The sequence below is a fragment of the Lacerta agilis genome, chromosome 10, assembly GCF_009819535.1.
Source record: "Lacerta agilis isolate rLacAgi1 chromosome 10, rLacAgi1.pri, whole genome shotgun sequence".
Taxonomy (NCBI): Eukaryota; Metazoa; Chordata; class Lepidosauria; order Squamata; family Lacertidae; genus Lacerta; species Lacerta agilis.
Window position 1 is genome coordinate 37,216,515 of NC_046321.1, and position 24,231 is coordinate 37,240,745.

General features: G+C 40.0%; 1 protein-coding gene across 1 annotated transcript in view; it reads right to left on the reverse strand.

Annotated features, from left to right (window-relative positions):
- Positions 1-8,044: 8,044 nt before the first annotated feature.
- The window catches only part of LRRIQ1 (leucine rich repeats and IQ motif containing 1), a 95,933-nt gene continuing 79,746 nt past the window's right edge, over positions 8,045-24,231 (reverse strand). Inside the window, 3 exon segments of the mRNA XM_033162655.1 lie at positions 8,045-8,608; positions 18,552-18,672; positions 22,379-22,439. Of these exon segments, the coding sequence (XP_033018546.1) occupies positions 8,475-8,608; positions 18,552-18,672; positions 22,379-22,439 (316 nt within the window). The 3' untranslated portion in view covers positions 8,045-8,474.

Genomic DNA, 24,231 nt, shown 5'->3' on the forward strand with positions numbered 1-24,231 from the left:
CGTGGCACTTTATTCCATTTTCAGGACATTTCCTCATTAAGTTCCGCATTATAGTTGAGCTCTCACGCGAGGTGAAAGCCACTTCCAGAGCAGTAGTGGCTTGAAAACTTTTTGACGCTGGGAGCAAATAACACGGAAACGAGCGCTAAAGTCGCACTGTGTTCCACTATAGTTCCAGAAGTGGCTTTTACATAGCGTGAAAGCTGAAATATAACGCAGAACTTAACAGTTAGGGGAAAGGGACGGAAACGGAATTAACTGTGTGAATGCAGCCCTAGTTAGAAGATCACACTGTAAAGCATGTCTTTCACGAGGACTGCTCCAGAGCTCGCCCTCCTCTCTTCCTGCAGTGTTTCCCCGTTAAACAGCACAGAGGAACAAAACCTGCTCTGGGAGGAGGACCATGGGACTCAGCTGGACTAGTAGACATGTATTGTATAGGAAACAATGGTGTTTTCTTTTCTTTTTCTGTAAGATACCTGCACCCATTAAGGTCTGTGTCCAAACCCTGAGTAGTGCAGTGCAAAATGTTGGTTAATTGAAAGGCCGGGGTGTGTATTTGGTGAGTTCCCGGTTTATTTACTAAGAAGCTCCTTAGATTTCAGCCAAGTGAGTTTTAGGGTCACAGCACGACTGACCCAGCCTTTGTTGGGTCCGGAAAGTTCTGTGTTAGTGTTTTGGAGAGAAACTCTGCATACCTAGAGATGGGGGGTGGGAGAGTTCAGAGGACGTGTTGACATGCCAATGAAGAGCATAGAAGATGATCAGATCGCCATTCCCCAGCCTGGACTCGCCTTAGACATCCACACGCCCTCGGTTGCGATTCTAATTCCGCAATCAATTCGTATTGACGGGAAGCTTTGGAATGCCCTGCGCACGCACTGTTTCAAAGCCCGCTTCACTGCATTTGAAAATCTCTGGCCAAAGCCCAGCAACGCGGAATCGGGGGTTTTCTGCTTCAAAAGAACCTGAACGAATTCATCTCAGCCTGTCCCCAGCCCAACAAGAGCGGCCTTTGTGCGCTGCAGTCGCCGCTGTTTGGAAAGGGTTTCGGCCGCGAAGCTGCGCCACCGGCTGTAATGGAATCACGCGTCTCCGAGGGGAGACCCCGAAATTAGCACTCTGCGGAGGTGGCAACAAAGCGGCCTCTTTAGCACGGAAGGCGAGCGTGCTGTTTTATTCTAAAATAAAAACTGCCCAGGGACAGAATCCAGTTAGGTGAGGTAGGACCCTAGAAGCAGGAGAGGGGTAGATAGCAGTGTACTATACCAAGATTTTGCAGGGAACATAAGTTTTGGAAGGGGCGTTAAAATATGCAAGGCAGCCGTGTGTTTCCTTCAAGGTTGCGATCCTGTTTACACTTAGCCTACTAGAAAGTGACAACTTGTTGAACCTCGTCAGTTTGTTGCTGTGGCGCGGAGAAGATTTAACAGATTTTATGGGGTGGATGTAGCGTCGGCCCTATCATTAGCAACAGTATAGCGACTGCCTCTGATTTTGAGCGTCATGAAAGCCCAGCAAATTGTTAGTTATCTAATGTGCTGCATTTTTACTGGTAGAGAGGGGACCCGGCGCTGCTTAGACTTCCTGTTTCAGGGGCCAGCTGATTTCGACGGGACTTACTCCAAAGTAAGTGTGCATAGGACTGCAACTTTAGCCCTAAATCACAATACAATAGAATGCAACTCAACATAACGCAATGCAATGCAGTGCAATACATCCTTTTGAACTTGGTGAGACTTGTTTCAGATGAAATATGCCCAGGATCGGACTGAGCTGCTCCAAATACGTCCTTCCCTATACTACTAAGGTTATTTATTATAGATTGTGAGCCTGTCGAACAGTGAATTCCAATAATGATGACATACAATACAATATAGTTTAATATAAAATGCATTAGGGGCGGCGCAAAATTTAAAGGAACAGGTTTCTTTTGTCATGCCCACGATCTTCCTGGAACTTATTTCTGAATAAATCCACACAGTCTGCACAGGTCTGGCCGTTCAGTTCTAACCGTAATTGACAGGAAAGTTGAATCACATGGGAAACGTGTTAGGAATAAGGTGGGGTACCAGATGCGATCATATTTTCGTTTGTCTAGCAAGGTCGCTTTTTCTTCGCTGTCAATCCCCTCCAGTGCGGAAAAGGGCGAGCTCAGTAGGAGAGAATTTTTTCCTCTCTGCTCGTTTATACTGTCACTGCTTCGAGCCCTTGATCAAAAGCAAAGTCCCCCCCCTCCCTCCAGGGAGTCAGGTGTCCGAAAGGTACACCCAGATCCTAAACAGGCTCCCTCGGACGCCAGTTCCATTGCGATCAAAGTCGGCTGGGCTGGCTAGCAGTGGCGCACTGGCTCCCGCTCTCAGCTTCACCCAACAAAGCCGAATACTTTGCTGTCACCCATCTCACATCCACGGTGTCCCTGGTTTCAATGGAATTGATTCCGCAGTTCCCAAACAGCGTGCTTTATGAATGCAGTCCGTTTCGACTAGGCCATTAGCATATTCTCAGCCAGGCACCAAATGTTCCGACTCCTTTCTAAGCGCAAGAGAAACAAATGGCGCCCCTTTATGAAATCGGGTCAGTGTGTTCTTGTTTTCCCACAATTGCGGATGAGCCAGTGAATTCTAATGACGGAAGTAGATGCTCTATCTCTCCCTAAAAATTAACCCGAGATAGACTCTCTGACCATTGGCGCTTCCCGGATTCCATTTTTGACTCCAGACTTCATATGTCGAGCTGGGTTTTATTGCAAAGGGTCTGACTTGTCACCATGCACACTATTAAAACTTAATTAAAAGGGGCACACACACACACGCTGCAATCCTATACAGGTTTACCTAGGATTCCTTTTTCTAAGTAAACATTGCATTGCGTAAGTCCAATCCTAAGGAAGCTTTTTTCCCTGTGCAAGCCCGATGGACTTGGATGGGAGCTGCGCAAGGTTGATCAGCCTCAGGCTTCACTGGACCAGGTCCTTATACACTTATTTTTTTTAAAAAAAGATCGTCCTAATTGCTTCCAAATAAAGATTTGTACACGAAAACTGAGGTGGAGTGGCCGGATGTTTAGGATCGGTGTTTTCCTTATCCTTTTAAAAACATGGCTTGCTTGGGATTTTTGTTATTCAGGTTGGAAAGCCACCCTATTCTGCTATATGTCTCTCTGTTTTGTTTCAGCTCTCTTTCAAGTCGGGGAAGCTCCCGCAGGGGAAAGAAAACTCGTTGGAGATTGTGTTCTATAAGCCTATGCATACTTACTTGGGAGCAAGTCGTATTGAGCGCATTGGAATTTACCGAATAGTAGAATGATGCTCAGAAGGTAGGGCTCTAAGTGGTATGTTTGTGTGTGTTAAAAAAAACAAAACAAAACAACCTCCACCGACATGAACAGGGGGTTCCCTCTATCCGTGATGGGAAGTCATAACCCACAACCATTCAATTCAATGGGACAAGAAGACAACCTTCCTAGGGTGCATCGCGCGCTGCTCTCGCTCTTCTTCGCATGGCAGACTGCCGGATACAACCATGTTGATTTTGGGGCAGCAAAACCCAACAAGCAATTCTGTGGCTCCCCAAACTCTCAGATTTGGTGTGGTATCAAAAGGTATCAAAAGGCGGGCAGGCACTGTTCCTCGACGGTGTGTTCAAAGCAGCCGAGGTCTCACTCGTGTCGGTTTCAGCTCTCTAAAGCGGGAGACGGAAAGCTACTGAGTCAGTTTCCACGCAAGGCGTGGAAAGGAAACCGGGGCGGTTCGAAGCTCCCTAACCCTACGACTGAGGTTTGACCCGTTAGGGTAAAGGATTTCTCACTGACAAGCTCCTCCACAGTAACTGGCTTGCGGTAGATCGGAGCCCCGGTTTCAACGCTGGGAGAATCTTGCGTTTATTTCAACCCAGTGCGCTAAAGATCTGGGGCGCGATCCTCTCTTCTGCCCTGATTTGATGGTAATTTTAATTGGCTTTCATTGTTGTTTTTTTGGACATCTGTATCTGTGCTGTATTCTGGGCATGGTCGTATCTGTGCTGTATGTTTGGCATAGTTCTCTGGGCTTCGGCAGGCGGGCCAGATAAGTAAACCATAAATAAATAAAACAAATACTCCAGTATTAGACCCCACCCCACTCAGACGGTGAAGGAACTATTTCTTTTTGATGTCTCCAGGTCAGGATATACTACATGTAATTGGAAGCGGCGTGATCCATTCCGAAGCACGTGCCCTTAGAAATCAGAGCTGGAGAGTCCTTCGCTTCCAGTGGCGCCTCTGTCTTAGAACTGAAAGGGGCACTTGCTGCGGGGCAGAGGTTTGCAACGGATTTCAAGCAGCCCAGATTTAGTTTATTAGCCCCAGGGAGTGGGACGGGGTGGAGGCTTGAGGGCTCTTTCACCTTCCGATCTGCAAGCCCATTTTATTGGGAAGAAGGCCCAGTCATTTCAGCAGGACACTTCAGGATCAGGCTCCTGGGAAGGCGCCCATAGTCATAGTTCACAGTGTAACGTTATTGTTTTTGGATGTGGATCTTTGTCATTCGAGGCTTTATCACGATGATGATAATTTTGAAAAACAAAACGGGAAGGATGCATTCATTGTATGATTAGAGGAGCCACAAAGCAAGCAGCTTCGTCTTACAGAGCTACAATTCCCACAGTAGCCTTAAAAACTACAGTTCCCGGGATTCTTTGGGAGGAGGTGGTGCTTTAAATGTGCTTTGAATGTACTGGGTGGGCCTATATCACTTTGCATAATCCTCAAACCGTATTATTTGTAAGTTCTCCTGTTTTGAGATGCTAAAGGAATTTCCCACTATAATGGTGAGTCTTGAAATCTCACGTCTCCTAAGTTACAAAATGCACCTATCAATTAAAATTGACCTCCACATAGCTTCATTAATGAATGAATCCCAACGATTTTACCGAACAAAGTTTATAGCGCTGCCTAGATCTGCTTTCACAGATCAACACAGAGGAGAACCTGTTTTGGTATCTCCATCCTCTTTAAAATGGACTCAGCCGGATCCTGTTCAAGAGACCGTATTGTTCGTTAACATTCACACGAGGTACAACTAGATTCCCAGCCCTTCTCCTCCCAGAGATGTAGTGAACTAATAGATTTTATAACTAGCAAAATAGCCAAGCGTCCAGAACTGTTTTGGATTGGGAAATAAATTGCAATGGAAGGTAATGGACAACCCCATTTGGATCACTTTCACATGAATGAGCAGCTGCTTTTAGCACTACTTAACATGTGTTCTGGGTGACAAGTCTGCAATTATTATTTATTAAATTTCTATACTGTACTGCCCTTCATCTGAGGATCACAGGGCGGTTTAAATATAAAAATGCATAACATAGTAACAAACAAAACACTTTGTTTAATATGCAAGGATATTGATGGCTCATCTCACCCACCAGTAGCAGAGTCAGGGCAAAGCCTGAAGCCAGCATCTGCCTCCCCCTACCCCCACAGTGCTTATGCTGACAATCCCAGCCTAGGATGTTTCTGCAACAGATCATTGGGCTTCTTGTACAATTCTGGCAGCAAGATATTTCCATTCAGTTGTTTTCTCTGATGTAAGTCCTACCAAGTTCTTGTGTTTGTTGTTGGTATCTCAGCATTATTTCATTAGGAGTTAAAGCATTTTTTTTTTAAATAAAAAAATACTCCTGTTAAAGTCTAAATAGGGAATGATGCAGGCAAAAGGAGGCAAAGACTAGTGAGCATTGTGAAAAGGGAAATAATTTCTTGGCTGTGATTTGCTTTCTGTGGTTCACAATTAGTATAGGTTTCTTTAGAATTTTGCTTATGAGGACTAGAAACCTGCTTTGACACAAACACGGTCTGAAGTCCAGGGATTCAAAGTTCCACAACACAGGGCGTTAGCATGACTACACAAATGCCTGTGCATCATGCAATCACCCCCATATGGGAAGTGTTTGCCTGCCACTGTTCCCCCTTCCCACAGCTGTCATTTGTTTGGCTTGCACTGGGAATCAAGGCCATTGCCATAAATAGGCTGCAGAGGAGCAAGCATGTTGAACTGTAAACACTCATGAAACAGGCACACAATATGCAATTAACAACCTATTGGAAGTAACTTTACCTGGAGTCAAAGACACTGACTTTCAATGTCCCAGCCTACATGAAGCTCAGTTTTCATACTTAGAAGCATACTTAAGCTTACAGCCAAAATGGGGTTCGGATCAAGGTATGGCAATAATGCACTGCAATCCTAAACATGGTCTACTCAGCAGTAAATCCCATTGAATTCAGTGGGCCTTACTTTCAGTTAAGTGTGTCTAGGATTGCAGCTTCATTGAAGCTCTCTTTAGGCATTACTCGTGTGAAGCGGGGAAGCATGTTGAATGGGGTTAAACATGCACTGGCTTTCCCCATGCTTTCCCCTTTCAAGCAAGTAATGTCTGAAAGAGGGCTACTGGTATCCACCATTTTAATTTACTAGCTTCTTCATGGGTACTTGTGTTGATGGACGTCTATCAGATTTGTATTCCACACTTTCCCCAAGGACTTCAAAACAGTATATATAGCTCCCTCTTTTCTTTTAACTCCATCCCTGGAAGGTAGGTTAGGTTGAGCAAGTGGACTGTGGCCATCCTGTATGCTTTGTTGCCAAGGCTCCACATTCTAATGTCACATCCACATCTCATACAACTTAAATAGTTGTGGCTTCCCCCAAAGAATCTTGGGAACTATAGTTCGTTAAGTGTGCTGAGAGTCATTGGAGACCCTTAACAAACTACAGATTCCAGGCTTTTGGGGGAGAAGCCCTAACTGTTAAAGTGGTATAAGACTGCTTTAAACATATGGTGTGGATGTGACAAGTCACACAACAGAAATGGGAAACTTTTCAGAAATGGTATTCCTCCTGAACAGAATTCCACTGCTGAGATTTTAACCTGGACAGCTCAAATCTGAAATGTCTTAAGATGAGAATACTTGGACATCAGTGAATTGACACCTAGTAACTTTGCACAACTGATTTTCACTGCACTTTATTTCCAAGTGAGTGTGCTTAGGGTTTTGGACTGCATCTTCTTAAATCCAAGTGTTGGGCAGGTAAGCCTGAAAGCTGAAACCATCTGTTTAGCAGCATTTTCATTAAAAAAAATGAATTATGACATGAGACATTAAAATACAGATTGTAATTCAATACCCAAATCTTTGTGTGCAGTAAATAGCTGGCAAGATGAATGTGTAATTTTCTATTTATCGCAAACCCAGCCATAAAAATATATTAGATGTCCATATTGCTTTGGCATTCCCTACAGTGGTCTTAGACAAAGAGAAACATTTCCAAACCATATTAACTTGAAGACATTAATGAAAACAGACAACATGATAGGAACTTTACTGTGTCAGGGAATGTATAATATATTCTAAACACAGCCACAACATATTAATACATCTTTTTTATTGACTGAAGCCTTGAGTTCTGTCTTAGCTTTTCTATTTCAACAGTATTTCTGAGTGGGTCAAGGCTCCAGTGGGATATAATGATACCAAAGTAAATAGAAGAGTTTAAAACCAAAGAATTGTTTCTCCAGATTCTGTCAGCAATTTGTACCATGCTAACTGAAACATTGCTTCAGTAGAAAAAGCATACATGCATTGAAGTAATGCAAACAACATTAGTATCAGTGGCATGGGACGGACCCATCATGAGGATACAAAAGGGTAGGTTCTGACGGATACTGAAGTAATAGGCTAGGACAAAATTGTTGTGTGATGTTAAAAGTTATACTTTAATTCTGGAAAATAGGGTAGAAGACCTGAAAAGTAAGAAGACTGCCAACGTACCACAAAATAATAAACATAATTTGGAATTATGAAACATCTTAATATCACATTACTGTATCTTAACGTGCTGTGAATGTGCATTCATTCACCCCGCTGGGGTGTGCAACTGCTGGGGAGAATTTGATGCATTTTTACAAAAAACATATTTACATCATTAATATGTTTGGAATAAGATGGCTATTCCACATTTTACTTTTTAACAGATATTCCAATCTACAAAGAAGAGAAAATACCTAGATTTGGGCCAATTTGATTTTGATTTGTTTTGCTTGATTGAGATGTGCAGTAAACGAGTTTAAACACATGTACATAAGTCCAACTGTGGATCAGGCTATCTCAGTCACATACCACTGCGCAATCAAACCATTATTGTACGTATACATCCATTTGTTCACCGGATCATACCAGCTGCTTTATAATAATTCCATACATGCTTTTAAACCATACTGCAAAAATAAATTTCAGATACAAATATTGTAATTTCTCTGACATTTATAAAAGAACTTAGCCAAAGAAGAAAAAGAAGAAGAAAAGGTGGGAAATCATGCAGCGTAAAATAAAATACAGCATACATGGAGCTGAGGAACTTTCCATCTGCAGAATCCAAAAAGAATGGCAATGCACAGGCTCACCATATGTTTTAAATGCTGAAGGTCCAATGACTATTTCAAAGCTTTTGTCTTCTTTTTGCCACTTCCCCATCCACCGCTGAGCTGAACTGGATGGTCTCGAAATGATATCCGCTCTTTATGTGAGGGCCCCAAAGCTGATCTTTCAGGCACAGGTGCATCCTTTTCTGCACAAGCAGAAATTGGTATGAAAATGCTGTTGCTCAAATCAAGCCATCTTTTAAAAATAATAATAATAACAAAACAGAAGCCTCTCATCATGCCTAATTTTGTTACTTAGTTCCTAATTTGAAAAGTTTTAGCAGAAAATCTAAGCTACTTTAAAGCCATTAACTGATTAAAACTTTGATCTCAATGGCAATTTGTGGATATTTAATATGTGTGTGCTCAACACACCCACACTTTCTTTTGAATAAATCAGATAAAACATGCATTGGCCGGGAAATCACACTAACCACATCGGCAGAAATAAGAGATGTGCAGAGTGACAACTATGTGATCAGCACTGAATACTATTTCACAATGGAATGCCTCTGATTAAGCATATACATTTTAAACACATAGTTAAACACATTCACAAATTGCATTGATAATTCATTCACATTTATAGGCTATCACGCAACTGAGATTTGTAAAAAGCATGGACAGGAACAGTATCTTAAGAATATTAGAATCAAACTGAAAAAAACGAAACCAGACATATAATTTACATATTCATTGTTTCCTATTTGTGTCCAATTATTTATTGGTCATCTGCACATATTTCATGCACACACAAATGGCACAGAGATATCATTTTTATGGATTCTGGCATTTTTTAACCACATGAAGAAAATTCCAGATGATTTATAGGGCCAACGGGTTACTATTTTAATTTCTCAGCCCAACATACGCTAGCCAGACTTTCACCAAGGGAAATACAGAGAAAGTCACCATTTACTCCATTGAATAAGAAATGGGGAAAGCTGACCTAAATATTGAATTTTTAACCAAATCTTAAGTCTTCAATGGTAACTATGTAGCTGTCAATAACACATTCAGAAATTTCTGAGTACTACTTAGGGCTCCAATCAGCCTCAAACAGGAGCCATATAGCACTTTCTGGGGCTTGTCAGATGTAGTTTTATCACTTCCCTCCACTATACAATATACTGCTCATGGTAATAGGTTCAGGATGAGGGCTGGCTGCCCATCCTGAACCTCAGTGCTTCATTGCTCTATAACTGCTACTGTCGGTGGTTGAATATAGCACCACATGTGTGTGTGTTCCTTCCGACATAAGTTACAAAATGTTCCCCGCCTCCATGGTAACATAAGCTTAATTTGACTAATTCCTCCAGCCTCTTCTTCCATTTTCATCTGCTTCAACTGATAGCTTTGTCATTCCACAGTCCATCTGCCCTCAACCACACTATGATAATGTGCATTCTGTGCTGGATGCAGGTATATTTTTGGGGTGCTGCACACACATATCGTTCCTGTCCCGCACCATTCATAGATATAAAGCTCATCCTGTTGGAACGGTTACAATCCATTTTGTGCCGAGAATGAACTTCTCAAGTGCTTTCTGTCTCCTTGTGTACACAGAGAGCACTTTTTCATGTTATCTCCTATTGGGGGGAAATTTCTGTCGCTGCAAGGCCTGTGCCAATTCACATTTTCTAGTCTAGCTACATGCACCAGGAAAAGAAGGGAACAGACCATGGGTATAGCCAGGATTTTTTGTTGCGGGGGGGGGGGGGGAGAACCTCAGATTTATATTGATTTAGATTGATGGGGGGGCACCTGCCCCCTTGCCCTCCCTTGGCTACACCCATGGAACAGACTGTATATTGATAAATCAGTACATCAGTTTTTGTGCTCTCTTTTTAGGGACAGCTACAGTAGCATTTTGAATGACCAAAAATAATTTCAAAAAAGTACTATGGAACAACATGTGCTCCAGCTGCAGTGTGGCATTACATCATTTCTGCCCACAACCAGGAGGCGTGGGAACACAAATTTAGGGGAGTAGATAACACAAATGTGTTGGTGTACATGTACTAGTTGGTATACATACCCACCTGTGTGTACAGACAACATGGACAGTGGCGGCTGCTTTGCCTAATATTATAATGATGTGAAGAGGTGTACAATTAAAAAGCACTATCTACAAAAGTGCTCTACGGAAAAATGACCCCGTGCCGCGTTGCAATGGCTATGCGTGAACATTGCCTAATTGTGCATTTCACACAGCACCCCCAGTTTCTGGTTCATGCAGACATTCAGCACTTCCCAAAATGGAAGTGAGAGTGCACATTGAAAACAATGCAGAAATGAGTCATTTTAGCATAGTTGTGATTAAGTGGCACTGCACCCTCCCCCCAAAACCAAAAGACAGGAGTTTCTGACTTTTATTTTAAATGTGAGCCCAAAATTCCCTCTCCAGGCAATTAGAAGTCTTACTCATATTTTTCTCATCACTATTCTTTCGACATTCTACAGGTCATGGAAGCTCACTGGTCCCCCCCTCCCCCTTTTATACAAAAATCTTTCACATAAACTTTGGGGGGGGGCATACCTAATTCACAAGTATGTGAAAACCAGTATCCTGGGTTGTATCCAAGTAAGTTCAACTCAGAGTATAAGCCATTAAAATTAAGTGTTCTGGTCGGGCCCGGTTCATTCTTAGTGAGGTCTACGTTGAATACAGCCACTTGCTTGTTGGGTGGTCATCATTTTGCTTTCAAACAAATAGACACTTGCCTCCTTAGGTTCACTATTAGAAGGAATGTGTAATTTTAATGTAATTCCACATATTAAATTAGGAAAATATGGATCTTTCCATTTGAGTACATACCAGCTGATGCCAACTTCAGTTCCTTGAGATGCATAAGTCGTTTGCAAGTATATTTCACAGTATGCGTTTGTTTATACATTTGCAGTGTATACAACATGGCTACTAAAAGTGGATATACCGGTAGCCTCTAGATGGATGTGTTTATAGTCAAAAATCATCCAAAGCCTCTGATATGGCTTCTTCCGATAAATGAAGGCAATTCAATGACTTTAAAAATATTAAGAAGAGCTGGTTGGATCAGTCCAGTTGTTTTCAACCAGTGTGCCATGGCACGCTGGGGTGCTTTGAATGATGGTCAGGGGTGCCGTGGCCAACACTGGTCCTGTGTCCCTCTTTCCTTCCCCCTCCCTTCCTCTGATGCCTCTCATGTCTCTGCCTCCCAAAGGCTTGCATGGATGTTTGTTATAGCAGGCCTGGCTACAAGCTTCCCAGGCAAATGGTGCCTCTGGGGCTGGCCAGGGGGTGCTTCCCAGGCCCCCATGGGGTGGTGTGAGAAGGCACCTCTCTTTGGGGAGGGGTGGGCAGCTCAGAGACTGGGGGGGCAGCTGCGTATGCCTAGAGGACTCCCAAGAAGAGGGGAAAAGAGAGGAGGCTGAGGGAACACTCCACAAGCGAGGGTGTTTGAAAAAGGGTGAGAGGCTGCCACCTGTCAAGCAAGGGGTGACACAACTGGGCTCCTGAGCCCCACAGGGGTGCCGCAGAAAGAATGTAGTGGGTCAAGGGAGCCGTGGACTCAAAAGGTTGAAAACCTCTGGATCAGTTCATTGATCTATTAGTCCAACATCCAGTGGCCAAACAGCTGCCTCTGGGAAGCTCCCCAAAAATGAACTAAGCACAACAGCAATCTAATAATTTGGAATTCCCAGCAGTTGCCATTGTAATACTTTAGCCTCAATCCAGTTAAGTGTAATCATGACCAAATCCCATTGAAATGGACAAGCCATAAATTTAATTCCATTACTTTCAATGGCGCAATGAATAATCTGCTATCAGGAACAGCATTTCCCATAAGTTTAAAAGCTGGGGGGGGGGGGATGCAACAGAGATGATATGTGGAAATAAGGGTTAGAGCAGGGAGGCAGTTAACTCCCCCCCCCCAACTTGTTTTTTATATTCATTCCTGCCCTAAAACTGCACCCATAGCAGTGCCGCCGGGCGGGACCCGGACAGTCCATGGGTGTGGAGCGGCCTCACTCTGCGGCTTGCGAGCAGGCCCCCAAGCAGGCTGAGGGGCAAGGCTGCTCCGCCCCATGGCCTGTCCGGGGACTGCCGGCGGGGCGGGGCGGGGCCGGCCCAAGTGTCACCCCCTCTCCCCTGGAACACAGGGCGGATCTCCGCCCCTGTCTGGACTTACAGTGAACTTTTCCCATTAAAATTATAAGAACCAGATAAGGAACTCTATTCTAAGAGCAACACTGATGTTAATCCAGTTATGCCTTTGGTGAGGTTTCTAATTAAGCCAAGTGAGAAAGCAACATTATTGAGTTTGTCTGCTTCCTTAACTGGAGGCGTAACTTTAAGGTTGGAAAATTGTGATGAGGAAAAGGTAGGTGGGTGGAACAGCATTAGAGTTTTTGAAACTGCAATTTTCTTGTGAAAGAGTCAATCCCTCATTTTGTGTTTAGACTGAAGAAAGTGCTCAGGGCTATTGTTTTGGTATGACATCCTTGATCCAATAATTGTCATTATAGGTTGCTGCCTCTTATAAATGTTATGAGGGTATGAACTATTTCTTTGTCTATCTTTATGAAATCTATTTTCTTATCTTCCTTACTCCTACCCAGCCTTTGTACAGTATCTCTGGGTCTGTTTTCATTATAAAAATATTGTTCTGAAGTGGTTTGGCACTTCGAGAGATTTGGTGAAAAGTGTTACAAGACTACCACTTAAATAGCAATAGGATGCAATCTATCCTGAGCATCTCTTCCAAAAAGATCGTGGAAAGGGATGAGAATTGTGCAAGAGTGCAACTGTGCTCTAAGCTTCCTTTCATTCTAATATGGCTTGGGTAAGAATAACAACAACAAAAATAATCCTGCTGGGCTATATCTAAAACTTTGTATTAGGGACGAGCTTCAAAATGTGATTTTTCATTTGATAAATAAAATAAAATGTTTACTTCTATTTAATAATGGTATGAGCATTGTCTTTTCTAAAAGATACCCACTAATCTGCTTATTTATTTCATAAACTGTATCCTCAGTAAAGGAACCTGTATTATTAAATTTGATGTTAAGAGCCACAGTGTATCCTGTAGCTTCAAAATCCACACAGAATTACATGGGGATAATGTTGCAGCCTGGGTGCTCCTGTTCAGGTTTCAGACAGACATTCCTCTATTCCCCTTATACCCTGGTTTCTGTGCCCCTGCTCCACCCATCAGCTAGTGCTGTGTGCCCACTAAACACCAGTGGTCACTGGACTTCATTTTGCCATCTTTTAAGGATTTTGCTCCCCTCTCTGTGGTGTTATTTTGGCTACATAAGTTCCAGCATTTGAAAAACAGATTTCACTGTATATATGATGTGGCATTGCTTCTCATAACTTCAACAGTGTTATTCAGGTGCTGGATAACTTCTTATTGCGTTGCTTTTATAAATATATTTTTGATGGAGAAGACAGAGGACATTCTTAAGTGGACAGTTATTGCTTCTGGAATCATTGCCTTATTCCTTTCTGCCATTTAGAAAATGTATGTTGTGTACCAAGCATAATATGGGTGTAAGTACGTGTAGCAAGAGAAGCAATGATTTCTAGTGATCTTTATCCTCCTATCTGATACATCATTGTTAACAGAAAGTCAAGGAACTCTGGGAAAAACCAACCAGTAAATTCTCCTGTGTGAACTCCATAGAAACACACAATAATTTTGCCGCAGCAGAACCATATCACTACTTCATCAAAGTGCTGAGTGCTGATGTCTATGTAGCTTAACTGGGCCACTGGGAAACAAAAGAGAGATACCAACATTCTTGGTGTAGCACTGAGGTTTGCAGGGATGAAAAATAGAAGAAAAAACTCTCTATGGGGGAAAACTCCAAAATTATCTAATAATATATAAGCTTCACAACTGATGGGGTGGGAAAAAGGAAAGTGGAATATAGTACCCAGGAATAAGGAATGACTGGCTGGCTTGGACTCTGAACACTTCACACTACAACATTCTGTTACAAATCACAACTTGCTGCATGGCTCCCATTCTTTTCAGCTAAGTTTACAGTACCAAACCTATTGGTACTGCCCTCAACCTTCCCATCTCTAGTTTTTCTTGAGAGTTCTTCATGTAGGATAACTCTTAATTTCAAAGTCAACAAATGTGTTAGGAGACAAAAAGAAACAAAAAAGAAAGAGTTCTCTGCTTATGATTGTTACCAGAGAGCCAATATTTCATTGCAATGTTTCTGAGATTACAAGCCCTGTTCTTGTCAAAGTAATGCCACAACAACCACACATTCATACACAAAAGCTACTCTTTATAAAACCACAATTACAATAACAGATAAATACAGAATTGTTTTTTTCCAGTTCAACCTAGTACTACATCTTGTTTTGTGCATATAAACCATTACTGCCTTGATATGTTTTCATAGGAGCAGCAAGCCATAACCCTGGAAGCTGAATTCTTGGAACAGAAGCACCATGTTCTTGAAGCACCATTCCAGAAATTGCATACATAGTGGACCTAGCAAAGGTTCTGAGGCTTCTGGTGCCACGTGGGGTTAATGATATTATTATTCCTTTAGCAGATCAGAAGCTTCAGGCATGCAATGTGGGAGCCTTGCATGCTCCGAGGACTCTGTTGCAGTCTGAGAGCCAGTGTGGTGTAGTGGTTAAGAGTGGTATACTCGTAATCTGGGGAACCGGGTTCGTGTCTCTGCTCCTCCACATGCAGCTGCTGGGTGACCTTGGGCTAGTCACACTTATTTGAAGTCTCTCAGCCCCACTCACCTCACAGAGTGTTTGTTGTGGGGGAGGAAGGGAAAGGAGAATGTTAACCGCTTAGAGACTCCTGCGGGTAATGATAAAGTGGGATATCAAATCCAAACTATTACTTCTTCTTCTTCTTCTTCTTCTTCTTCTTCTTCTTCTTCTTCTTCTTCTTCTTCTTCTTCAAGTCGGATGCTACAGCAGAGGCCTTACAGTATAGAAAAGGGTGCCCTCAAAATGTACCCAGGCTGCTCTACATCTGTGTCATATGCATTCCCTAGAGCTGGCATGAAATAACCTGAGTCTGCTCTTGGAATACTTCTGCCTGAATTGGGAAGTCCAAGGTATTTGGGTTGGGGTGGAAGTATCCTTTATAATCTATAGCACTTGGCAAACTGCATGTGTGTTTAGTATTACAATGTAAAATTTTGTGACCGTTACAATGAAAAAAGTGTTTGCTAGGCACTCAGGTGCTTTAAATTATTTGTACCCAGCTATTCAAAATTTCAATAATATTTTGAGACAGATTTTAAGGTGCTTGCATGTACAAAAAACCTGCAGAATGAAATGCGTGCTGAAAAGACTTTTAAAATTTGAATAAATGCTCATTTCCCCCAGGCATTAAGTTCTCTTCTCTTTAATCTATTTTCTTTGCTAATGATTTGTTCTGCACACACTCTCTCTCTTTTTCTCTCCACACCACCCTACCGACTAAATCCTCTATTCTTTAACAGATGTCAAAGTTGACATACAAGTCTGTTTTGATAAGTAATGCAGTATAGGAAATATTTGGAACTTTTATTGGAGGGGGCAGGAAGAAAGAAAAATAGAGACTTTGCAAATCAGTGTATCAGCATACCATAAAGTCTGCTAAGACGTCATAGACTTTTCACCAGTCTATCTAGAACTGTGTGACGTATTTTATAATTTATCCAAATCCTTTACCATATTGTATTACTTAGCAGCAAATACAGCATGGTTGTGTGTGAGAGGAAATCAGCTATTTAACAACAGTGACCAGAACAAATCTTTTGCTGCAAAATGTTTACATCAGTTTGAGGTTATATGAAATAAGTAGAATTTAGCAGGTTGGGGTTGAAGTAACTGTTTTGTTATTTTTATTCTTTAAACGTTTCTTGGGTCTGTATTGAAATCATTTATTTAAAAAAATCATACGTGCATACAATGATAATTGGTGAAAGCTTTTTTTAAAGATAATGTACAATCAACAACTGTAAGCCTGTTAACACGACATGTACACACACACACACACACAGAGAGAGAGAGAGAGGAGAGAGAGAGAGAAAGAAATAACCACAGGAGAGGATTAGGGTGAAGGGAAGCATAGGCCTCACAATCTTTTAGTGAATGAAAAACTGTCCCCCCTCACTGGCAAAGGGAAACTTTTACTGGAAGGATGCACCATTTATCTTAAAAAAAAGCAAATAATGGAACTCATTGGATTTCTAATTTATGCATTTCTTTCAATTCAGTATGCAGTGTGCTTTTCTCCAGGTCCAAGTCAATGAATGATATTTACAAATAGATTTACTTATTATTGCAATTATTTATTTTACCATGGTAGGAAAAATGTAAAAGTGTTGTAGTCCTTTATATTATTATGAAAAAGTGTTTCAGAGCATGACTGTTGCATGTGTTGCAATCTTACTCATGTTTATTCAGAACAAGTCCCACTGTTGGTCATTCCCAGGGAGTTTGCAGAGGACTGCAGTCTTAGACTTTTTAGAATGTGAAATAGCCCAGACCAAAAACAAAAACAAAGGAAGTCTAAAGTTGCCATGCAAGAATTCTCTTTTGAAACCAAGAGGAGTTTCATAAAAGCATTCATCTTTGAAATCAAATTAAAAATATTAGCAAAAATCACTGGGGCATACAAACTCTTCAGTGCCAAAAGCAGCTAATTGACTCTCTAATCAAAAATTACACTAGGCTTGAAAATTGATTCTCCAGATTTCTTAGAAAAATTAGATAGAATATAAATGAACACAGTAATGCAACAGACCTCAGCTTTATTCACTAATAAGTACCTTTGAAACATTATTATGGTATGTCTTGTCCTATAATCCCTAATAGAAAAGCTTCCAGCATATCTCAATCTTAATTTTCTTATAGTTTTTAAATACTAAAATACTTCTGATTACTTTTTCTGGTAAACCACGTATTTCTACCTGTCCCCCAATTCTTTATAAAAGTGCTATTTAAATATGGGTTTCTGAATAAAGGCTGCCTGGACTGGTTCTTGTATTCAACATACACTTTCATCCTAAGCATTTGTGCCAACTCCACCAGACATTTTCTATGAAGGAATCATAACATCAAGTAGCGTGATGCTTTACTGGTATAGTTTTGGTATTCCCAAACTTTGCAACCTCTATGGTAACAAAGCAAATCTTAGTGTCAGACTTATTGCAGTATGTGCTTAACTGCTGTTTGTGGATTAATTGCATACTATACTCTTTTTTGCCTTCAACTTCTGTTAAAAAAAAAAAGCACACTAAACTGTTCATGTCAAATTACTGATTTAATACTTATGGATTAAACAATTAAAAAGACAGAAGACTCTCACTTTAAATCAAAGTTGTACTACTAAAGTGAATGAAACCATGCCATTCGTCTCAGTGAAAGCTACCAATGAGCAAGTGGTTTCAGGATTAGGGTTTAAGCGGCAGACAAATACCCATCTTCAGGAAACATCAAAGGGTTTGGTAGGGCCTAAAGGAATAAGTAACTAAATTATAGGTTTTAGTTAAACAAAATCTCTGGCGATTCTAATTTTCCACGTGGTTTTATGCACACACATTATCATACACACTCTCTTTAAATCAATTTGCCAATCATTCTCCCATACATACACATCTAGAGAGATATGTATGCAGTGATTCCCCCCCCCAAAAAAAAATGTTTAGAGGTACTCTCATTTTCCTACTCATACTGAAATACTGCCCCACAATGAGGACAAACTTAGATTCACAAAATGTTTAGGGGTATGCATACCCCTGTGTACCCCCAGAAAAAAGCACTGTATGTATGTATATGTATATACTTATATACATATCTCTCACTCTGGATATGCCAGATACACACACACACACACACACACACACACACACACACTTATGTAATTCTATGCTATGTACATGCATACACTAACATTTCAATATATCTATAGGCATACATTTTATATTCACATAAAATTTCAAAATAAGGGCAGAAGTAGAGACTAAACCACCACTGTCCTGCTAAGAATGTGTCATTTGATGCTAAGTCCCGTCAGGTGATTCAAGCTTTATCTAGCTGATTATTAAAAGGAAAGTACAACTTACTTGAAGGTCCTGCAGAGTGTCTGTGTGGCTGATTATTTTTTTCTTTGTTCTGAGTCAAAGTACTTCCACTGGTCATGGAAACAAGCTCTAAATCCGTGTCTTCTCTCCTTACAGGGCTTGTCTGGAAGCAGTGAAAGAGAATGTACACAATCAAGAAACAAAATATGACATTTTCTGAATGCAGCTCACATTACTCTCAAATAAACAAGCCGGCTCTGTCAAACAATCTTCTTCAGAATGATCCCACAATCCTTTATTGCTGCCCAGTCTGAACAAATGCACTATGTCAAAGCATTTTTGTAAATAGGAGGCGATCTTAAAATTGTGGTTTCTGATCAGAATCAGTGCAGCAACAAAAGACAACATTTTAGTACAGTAATTTTGAAGAAAATAAATCTTGCAGACAACTGATGAAACCTTAAACAGCTTAAGATCATTTACTGAGCAGTCTATAATTTAAAGTCAGAGTTGAAAGCCAGAAATGTTATATTTGATTATTTTTTTGCCATATTTGTGCTTAATCCAGAGCAAGTATCAGTTCTATCAATCAAACACTGAGTGAGTAATTTCATCTTTGCTACCTAACCAAACCTTCAGAAGAATTTTTATGTACAGCTTGCATAAGATAATTATATTAAAATGTAACATATTGATGGATTTAAAAGAATAGAACAGGAAAAAATGTTCTTTCATGTCAGTATGTTTTTAGATTTAGAATGGAAATTGAATAGAGAAATTAATTCAATGGTTTCAGCAATGCACATTACAAATACTGGTCTTTCAACCATAAATCCTTGTAAGTAAGACTATTTATGTTTAGATTTATTTCCATGTAAGGATCACAGCCTATGAAACTGAAATGTACATACTAATTTGATTTTGCTGAGTTTAAAAATGTGTTATTTGTGAATGCAATGCTGTATTTAAGGTTAAAAACATAAATAAAATTACAATTCTAACAATTCTAAATGTACTAACATTTTTAGTGAAATTAGTTGGTGCATCTGCAATTAAGTTAAAATACATTTACATCTCATTGAGGGAGGACCTAAGAATACAGTACAGTCTTTATTTCTCAATTATTTCAATGGACTAAGTGCTCTCAGCTTCTGAATTATATCTGTAATGACTGTGGTGATTCCAAGATCTTGGCAGAACAAATTAATGCAGTCATTCAGTGTTTGTCCACTCTTATAGACTGGAGTAGACTCCGCGTTTCTTGGATCTAGTTTGTTTTTGTTTTTTAATAGAACCCCAAGACCTACAAACTGGAACCATGTGCAGAAGACAGTTGGAATTAAAGAACATGGGGTCTCTGAGCACACTCTGAGCCTATGAACTTGGTGAACACATTTCAGCAGCCTAATTTAGCTAGAAAAAAGTAATTATGTTGCTGTTGTTCCTAACAAAAATAGGAGACCCTTGCTGATCAACTTTTAATTGCCAGAAATCTATCTGTTGACCCTGATCTAAGTTTTCCCAATCTGTTAGACAAACTTCTGTTTAATCCACTTCATCTGCGATATAGTCTTTTCCCATTTTTGGAGAAGAGAGGTTTTGCCAGGCCGATTCATGCTTTTGTAATCTCTAAAATGTATTATCTTTTGTGGATTATTATGTCTATATATGCTTTTTGTTTTTTGTTTATTTGTTTCTACTGGTTGATTGGATATGATTGTACTTTATAAGTTTGAATTTAAATAAAGCTATTTTTAAAATAAAAAAAAATTAAATCCCTTTATAGTCTGGCACCTACAGGTTTCTTAAAGTTCACCTCTCCCTAGATTAGCTGTGCACACATGTGAGGTGAAGACATACTTTTATCTTAATGATTCTGAGGCTGTACAACAGGAGTCACCAACCTTTTTGGACCAGTGGGAAAATCTGGAATTTTGAGAAAGTGCCGTGGGCACCATTCACAAAATGGCTGCTATGAGGGTGTATAGGAGAGGCCAAGACAGTGCAGACAGGGTCTGAGCAGAAAGAGAAAATACCTTCTCAATTATTGTGGACTTCTGAGGAAATATTTTATTGCACCAGATGAGGTCCTGGTGGGCATACTGTTGGCCATGGATGCCATGCTGATGACCCCAAGAACAACCTCTTTGATGAGATACTTTGGCTTTGTGTCCTATTTATTTATTTTATTTGCAACATTTACATCCTGCCTTTCTTCCATGGACCTCAAAGTAGGATACTTTAGTCCTCACCACAACTATGTGAACTAGGTCAGACTGAGTTTGCATGACAAGGTCAATAAGTGAGGCTTATGGCATACCAGGGTTTGAAACCTGAGTTCCCCCAGTCCTAGTCTGTGCTTAAGCACTAAAACATACCTCTGGCAGAATGCTTATGGCCATGAAGTGGACACTGTGGTGCTGCGTTCCTGCTGCTGCGGAGTCTATTGTACTGTTTGTTATTTTAAACACTTATTGCTGGTTTTTATTCTTTTATTCTGCTGGGAGTCATCTCAAGCTTTCAATAAAAGTTTTGAAATTAATATAAAATATATATGAGGCAGAAGCTACCAATTAACATGCCTGGCTGTATCAAACAGGTCTTAAAGAAGTAGCTTGATCTCTGTGTGGGCTTATACAAAAAAGTAATCTGGGTTTCTAGTCATTCAGACTGGGCATAAAATTCATTCCTCAAACAAAATTCAGAGATAAATCAGTATTATATTGTGAACAAAACCCACCCACAAATTTTGTTAGTATATTATGTTGTTCGTCAGAGGGGATGTAACATACATCTGAGTAAAGTTAGTTTGCTATTCATACACAGTAATTATTTTTGAGTGCTACTCTGTTGTTCACACAACTGGATTCAGCACCCACCCTAATACATTGTCTATTCTCACTGCACCTCGAAATATGAGGTACTGCTGAAAGTCAGTGTGCAATTGAACAAGTGGAACAAGGGCTCACAACTCATGTTTATTTCTAAACTGTCCTTTACCTATACAGATCATAGGCTGGTTTACAAAGCAATCACATAAAATACAATGAAAAACTAAAATCGCAGCTAATACATTTTCCCCAATAGAATACTTCCAGTAATTTAGTAAGAACTTGAATATTCATGTCAGTCAGACACTCTCCCTTATCTTCAAAAAGTCTTAATGAATAAATTAAGCTGGTGCCAAAAAATAGTTACTGAGGGGGTTCATTGCAATTTTCCACAGTTGGGGTGCCATCACAGAGAAGGCCTTGCTTTGTGTCACCACACAACACTGGGACTGAAAGTAAGGCCTCCCTGTTGATCTAAAAGCATGAGCAGCATTGCAGAGGTGCTCCTTTAAGTACAGTATTTGTGTTCTGAGTCATTCCGGGCTTTTGAAATCAACACCTTACATTGCACTCGGCAGCTTATCGAAAGCCAGTGCAGCTCCTGGTGGACTGGTAATGACACATGCAAGGGGATAACCCACAATTGAGGGACAGATGACAAATGCAAAGGGCTTATGAATTATGTATATATGCAGATTTGATTTTACACAGCTGTAGCATTCAAAGAAAGGTCTCACCCTGATCTCAGAAGCATTTATAGAATTATATGCATATTTACCCAGAAGTAAGTCACACTGTGTTCAGTGGGGCTCACTGCCAGTTAAGAATACATGGGATTGCAATTGTAATCATTTTTTAAATGTTGTACACTGAGTTAATATTGTGCCCTGAGATCTTTTGATAAAGGGTGGCATATAAATTTAATAATACTAATACTAATAATAATAAAATGTCCAGATTTTAAAAAACCAAATGCCATGGTAAAACACACACACACACACACACACACACACACACACACACACCACCACATCTTACCACATGTTGAACTCTTCCTCCCTTGATAACTTCTGGATCTATCTCAGGTAAGAAATGTTTGCTATACAGTGAATGGAAAATGACAAATACGTCAGTAACAGAATAAAATGCATCGGAATACTAAAGCTAGTATCCAATGAACTATTTCAATTGTTCCAAGGGCTTTGGTATACCCAGTGAGATGTTTGCCTTATCTTTGAGCAACAAATTTAAACCACACAACACACTGCTTCCCCCCAGTCTTCTCCCTATTTCAAAAGTGGTTTCCTAGGCATGTCAAGTGGGGTCTTGTATGACAAACCTAAAGCTTGCTTGGGCACACATAAATATTACCATTAAACAATTTATGGAGAGCATTTTACAATCGTCTCATGGCAATGTATGGGTATCATAAACACAGCTAAAAGTATTTTAATAGTATAAAACCCCCAACTAAATATCGGTTTGAGAACAATACAAAACAAACGCTTAAGGCAATTACTAGGTCCTGTCCTTAAGTGTACATATTTACCTGTTGGCAAGTTTAACTATAATCAATGGGACTTCTGGATAAACATATCCTTCCAACTCTACAATTTCATAATTCTATGATAGTTAGCACTGGGCTTTATGACACCTACTGCTTAGAAACTGCAGGTTGTCAAATGTTTAGCTAAATATCATTAATAATTTTGGCTCTTATTTTCAGTGGGTTTAAGGAATATTATTTTTAACAATCTGGCTCAAACAGATAAGGAAATCATTCATTGCCAGAAAGTTTAAGATAAAATTCTCAAAATGCAACTTCTTTAATAGCTAGAAATTTATCAAATTTACTAGTGTATTGAAGGAGTATAAATTACACCTATCATTATCCAATCTTATTCAAGCAGTCTATTATATAGCAGTAATCTTGGTTTTGGTTAGATAAGTCTATCAGTTATTTGACCACACGGCTTCTGATTCATTTCCAGTTGATGTTTTGCCATCAAGTTGAGGGTAAGTAGGGTAAGTCATAATACCTAAATTATCCTAACAAATGCTATTAACATTAATGTGCCACACACATCTACAGAAGTGATTTAATATGATTTAGACTGCAACAGTATACCTACTTATCTGGAAATAAGCCCAATTGAACTATGGCTTACTTCTGAGTAGGCATATATAGGAGTGTGTTGTTAGAAACAACTGAGATTGCATAAATGACATTTGACCTTAATTCTAAAGAACTCTTGTATTTATCTTCTCTAAATGCTTTTATGAAAATTAAAACCAGGGAATAAAATAAAAACTAAATTGTAATATCTGGGCCCCGCTGCTAACTTACAGAGCTAAAGATGAGGATTAAAAATAATATAGTTTATGGTTTTATCTTTTCACCTGGTTTTAAAAAACATATATTTTTCAAGGGTAAGTATGGTACTCCTGTATATGAAAAACCTCATCATTATATAAAATATTGTTTAAAAGGTTAAACTATGAATTGAACTTCTATCTTTTGCTGAAGACTATCATGAGAGCCTGGATAGCTCCGTTGGTTGGAGTGTGGCGCTGATAACACCAAGGTTGCAGGTTTGATTCCTGTTTGGGACAGCTGCATATTCTTGCACTACAGGGGGCTGGACTAGATGATCCTTCCAACTCTACAATTCTGTGATGCTATGATTACTTGAGGATTGTTGCTTTAAATAATATTCAATATAAGTGAAATTCATTTCTATGATGTTCTAACGTTGTCTGGCATCTCAGTCCTAAACATAATTAATTGAAATATACAATCTTATTCCAAATAAGAATATTTTGGGGAGTATCTGTTGTCACTGATTCCACTTGATGTGGTTACCATTGCTGTTAGGTAAGCAGCTACTCCC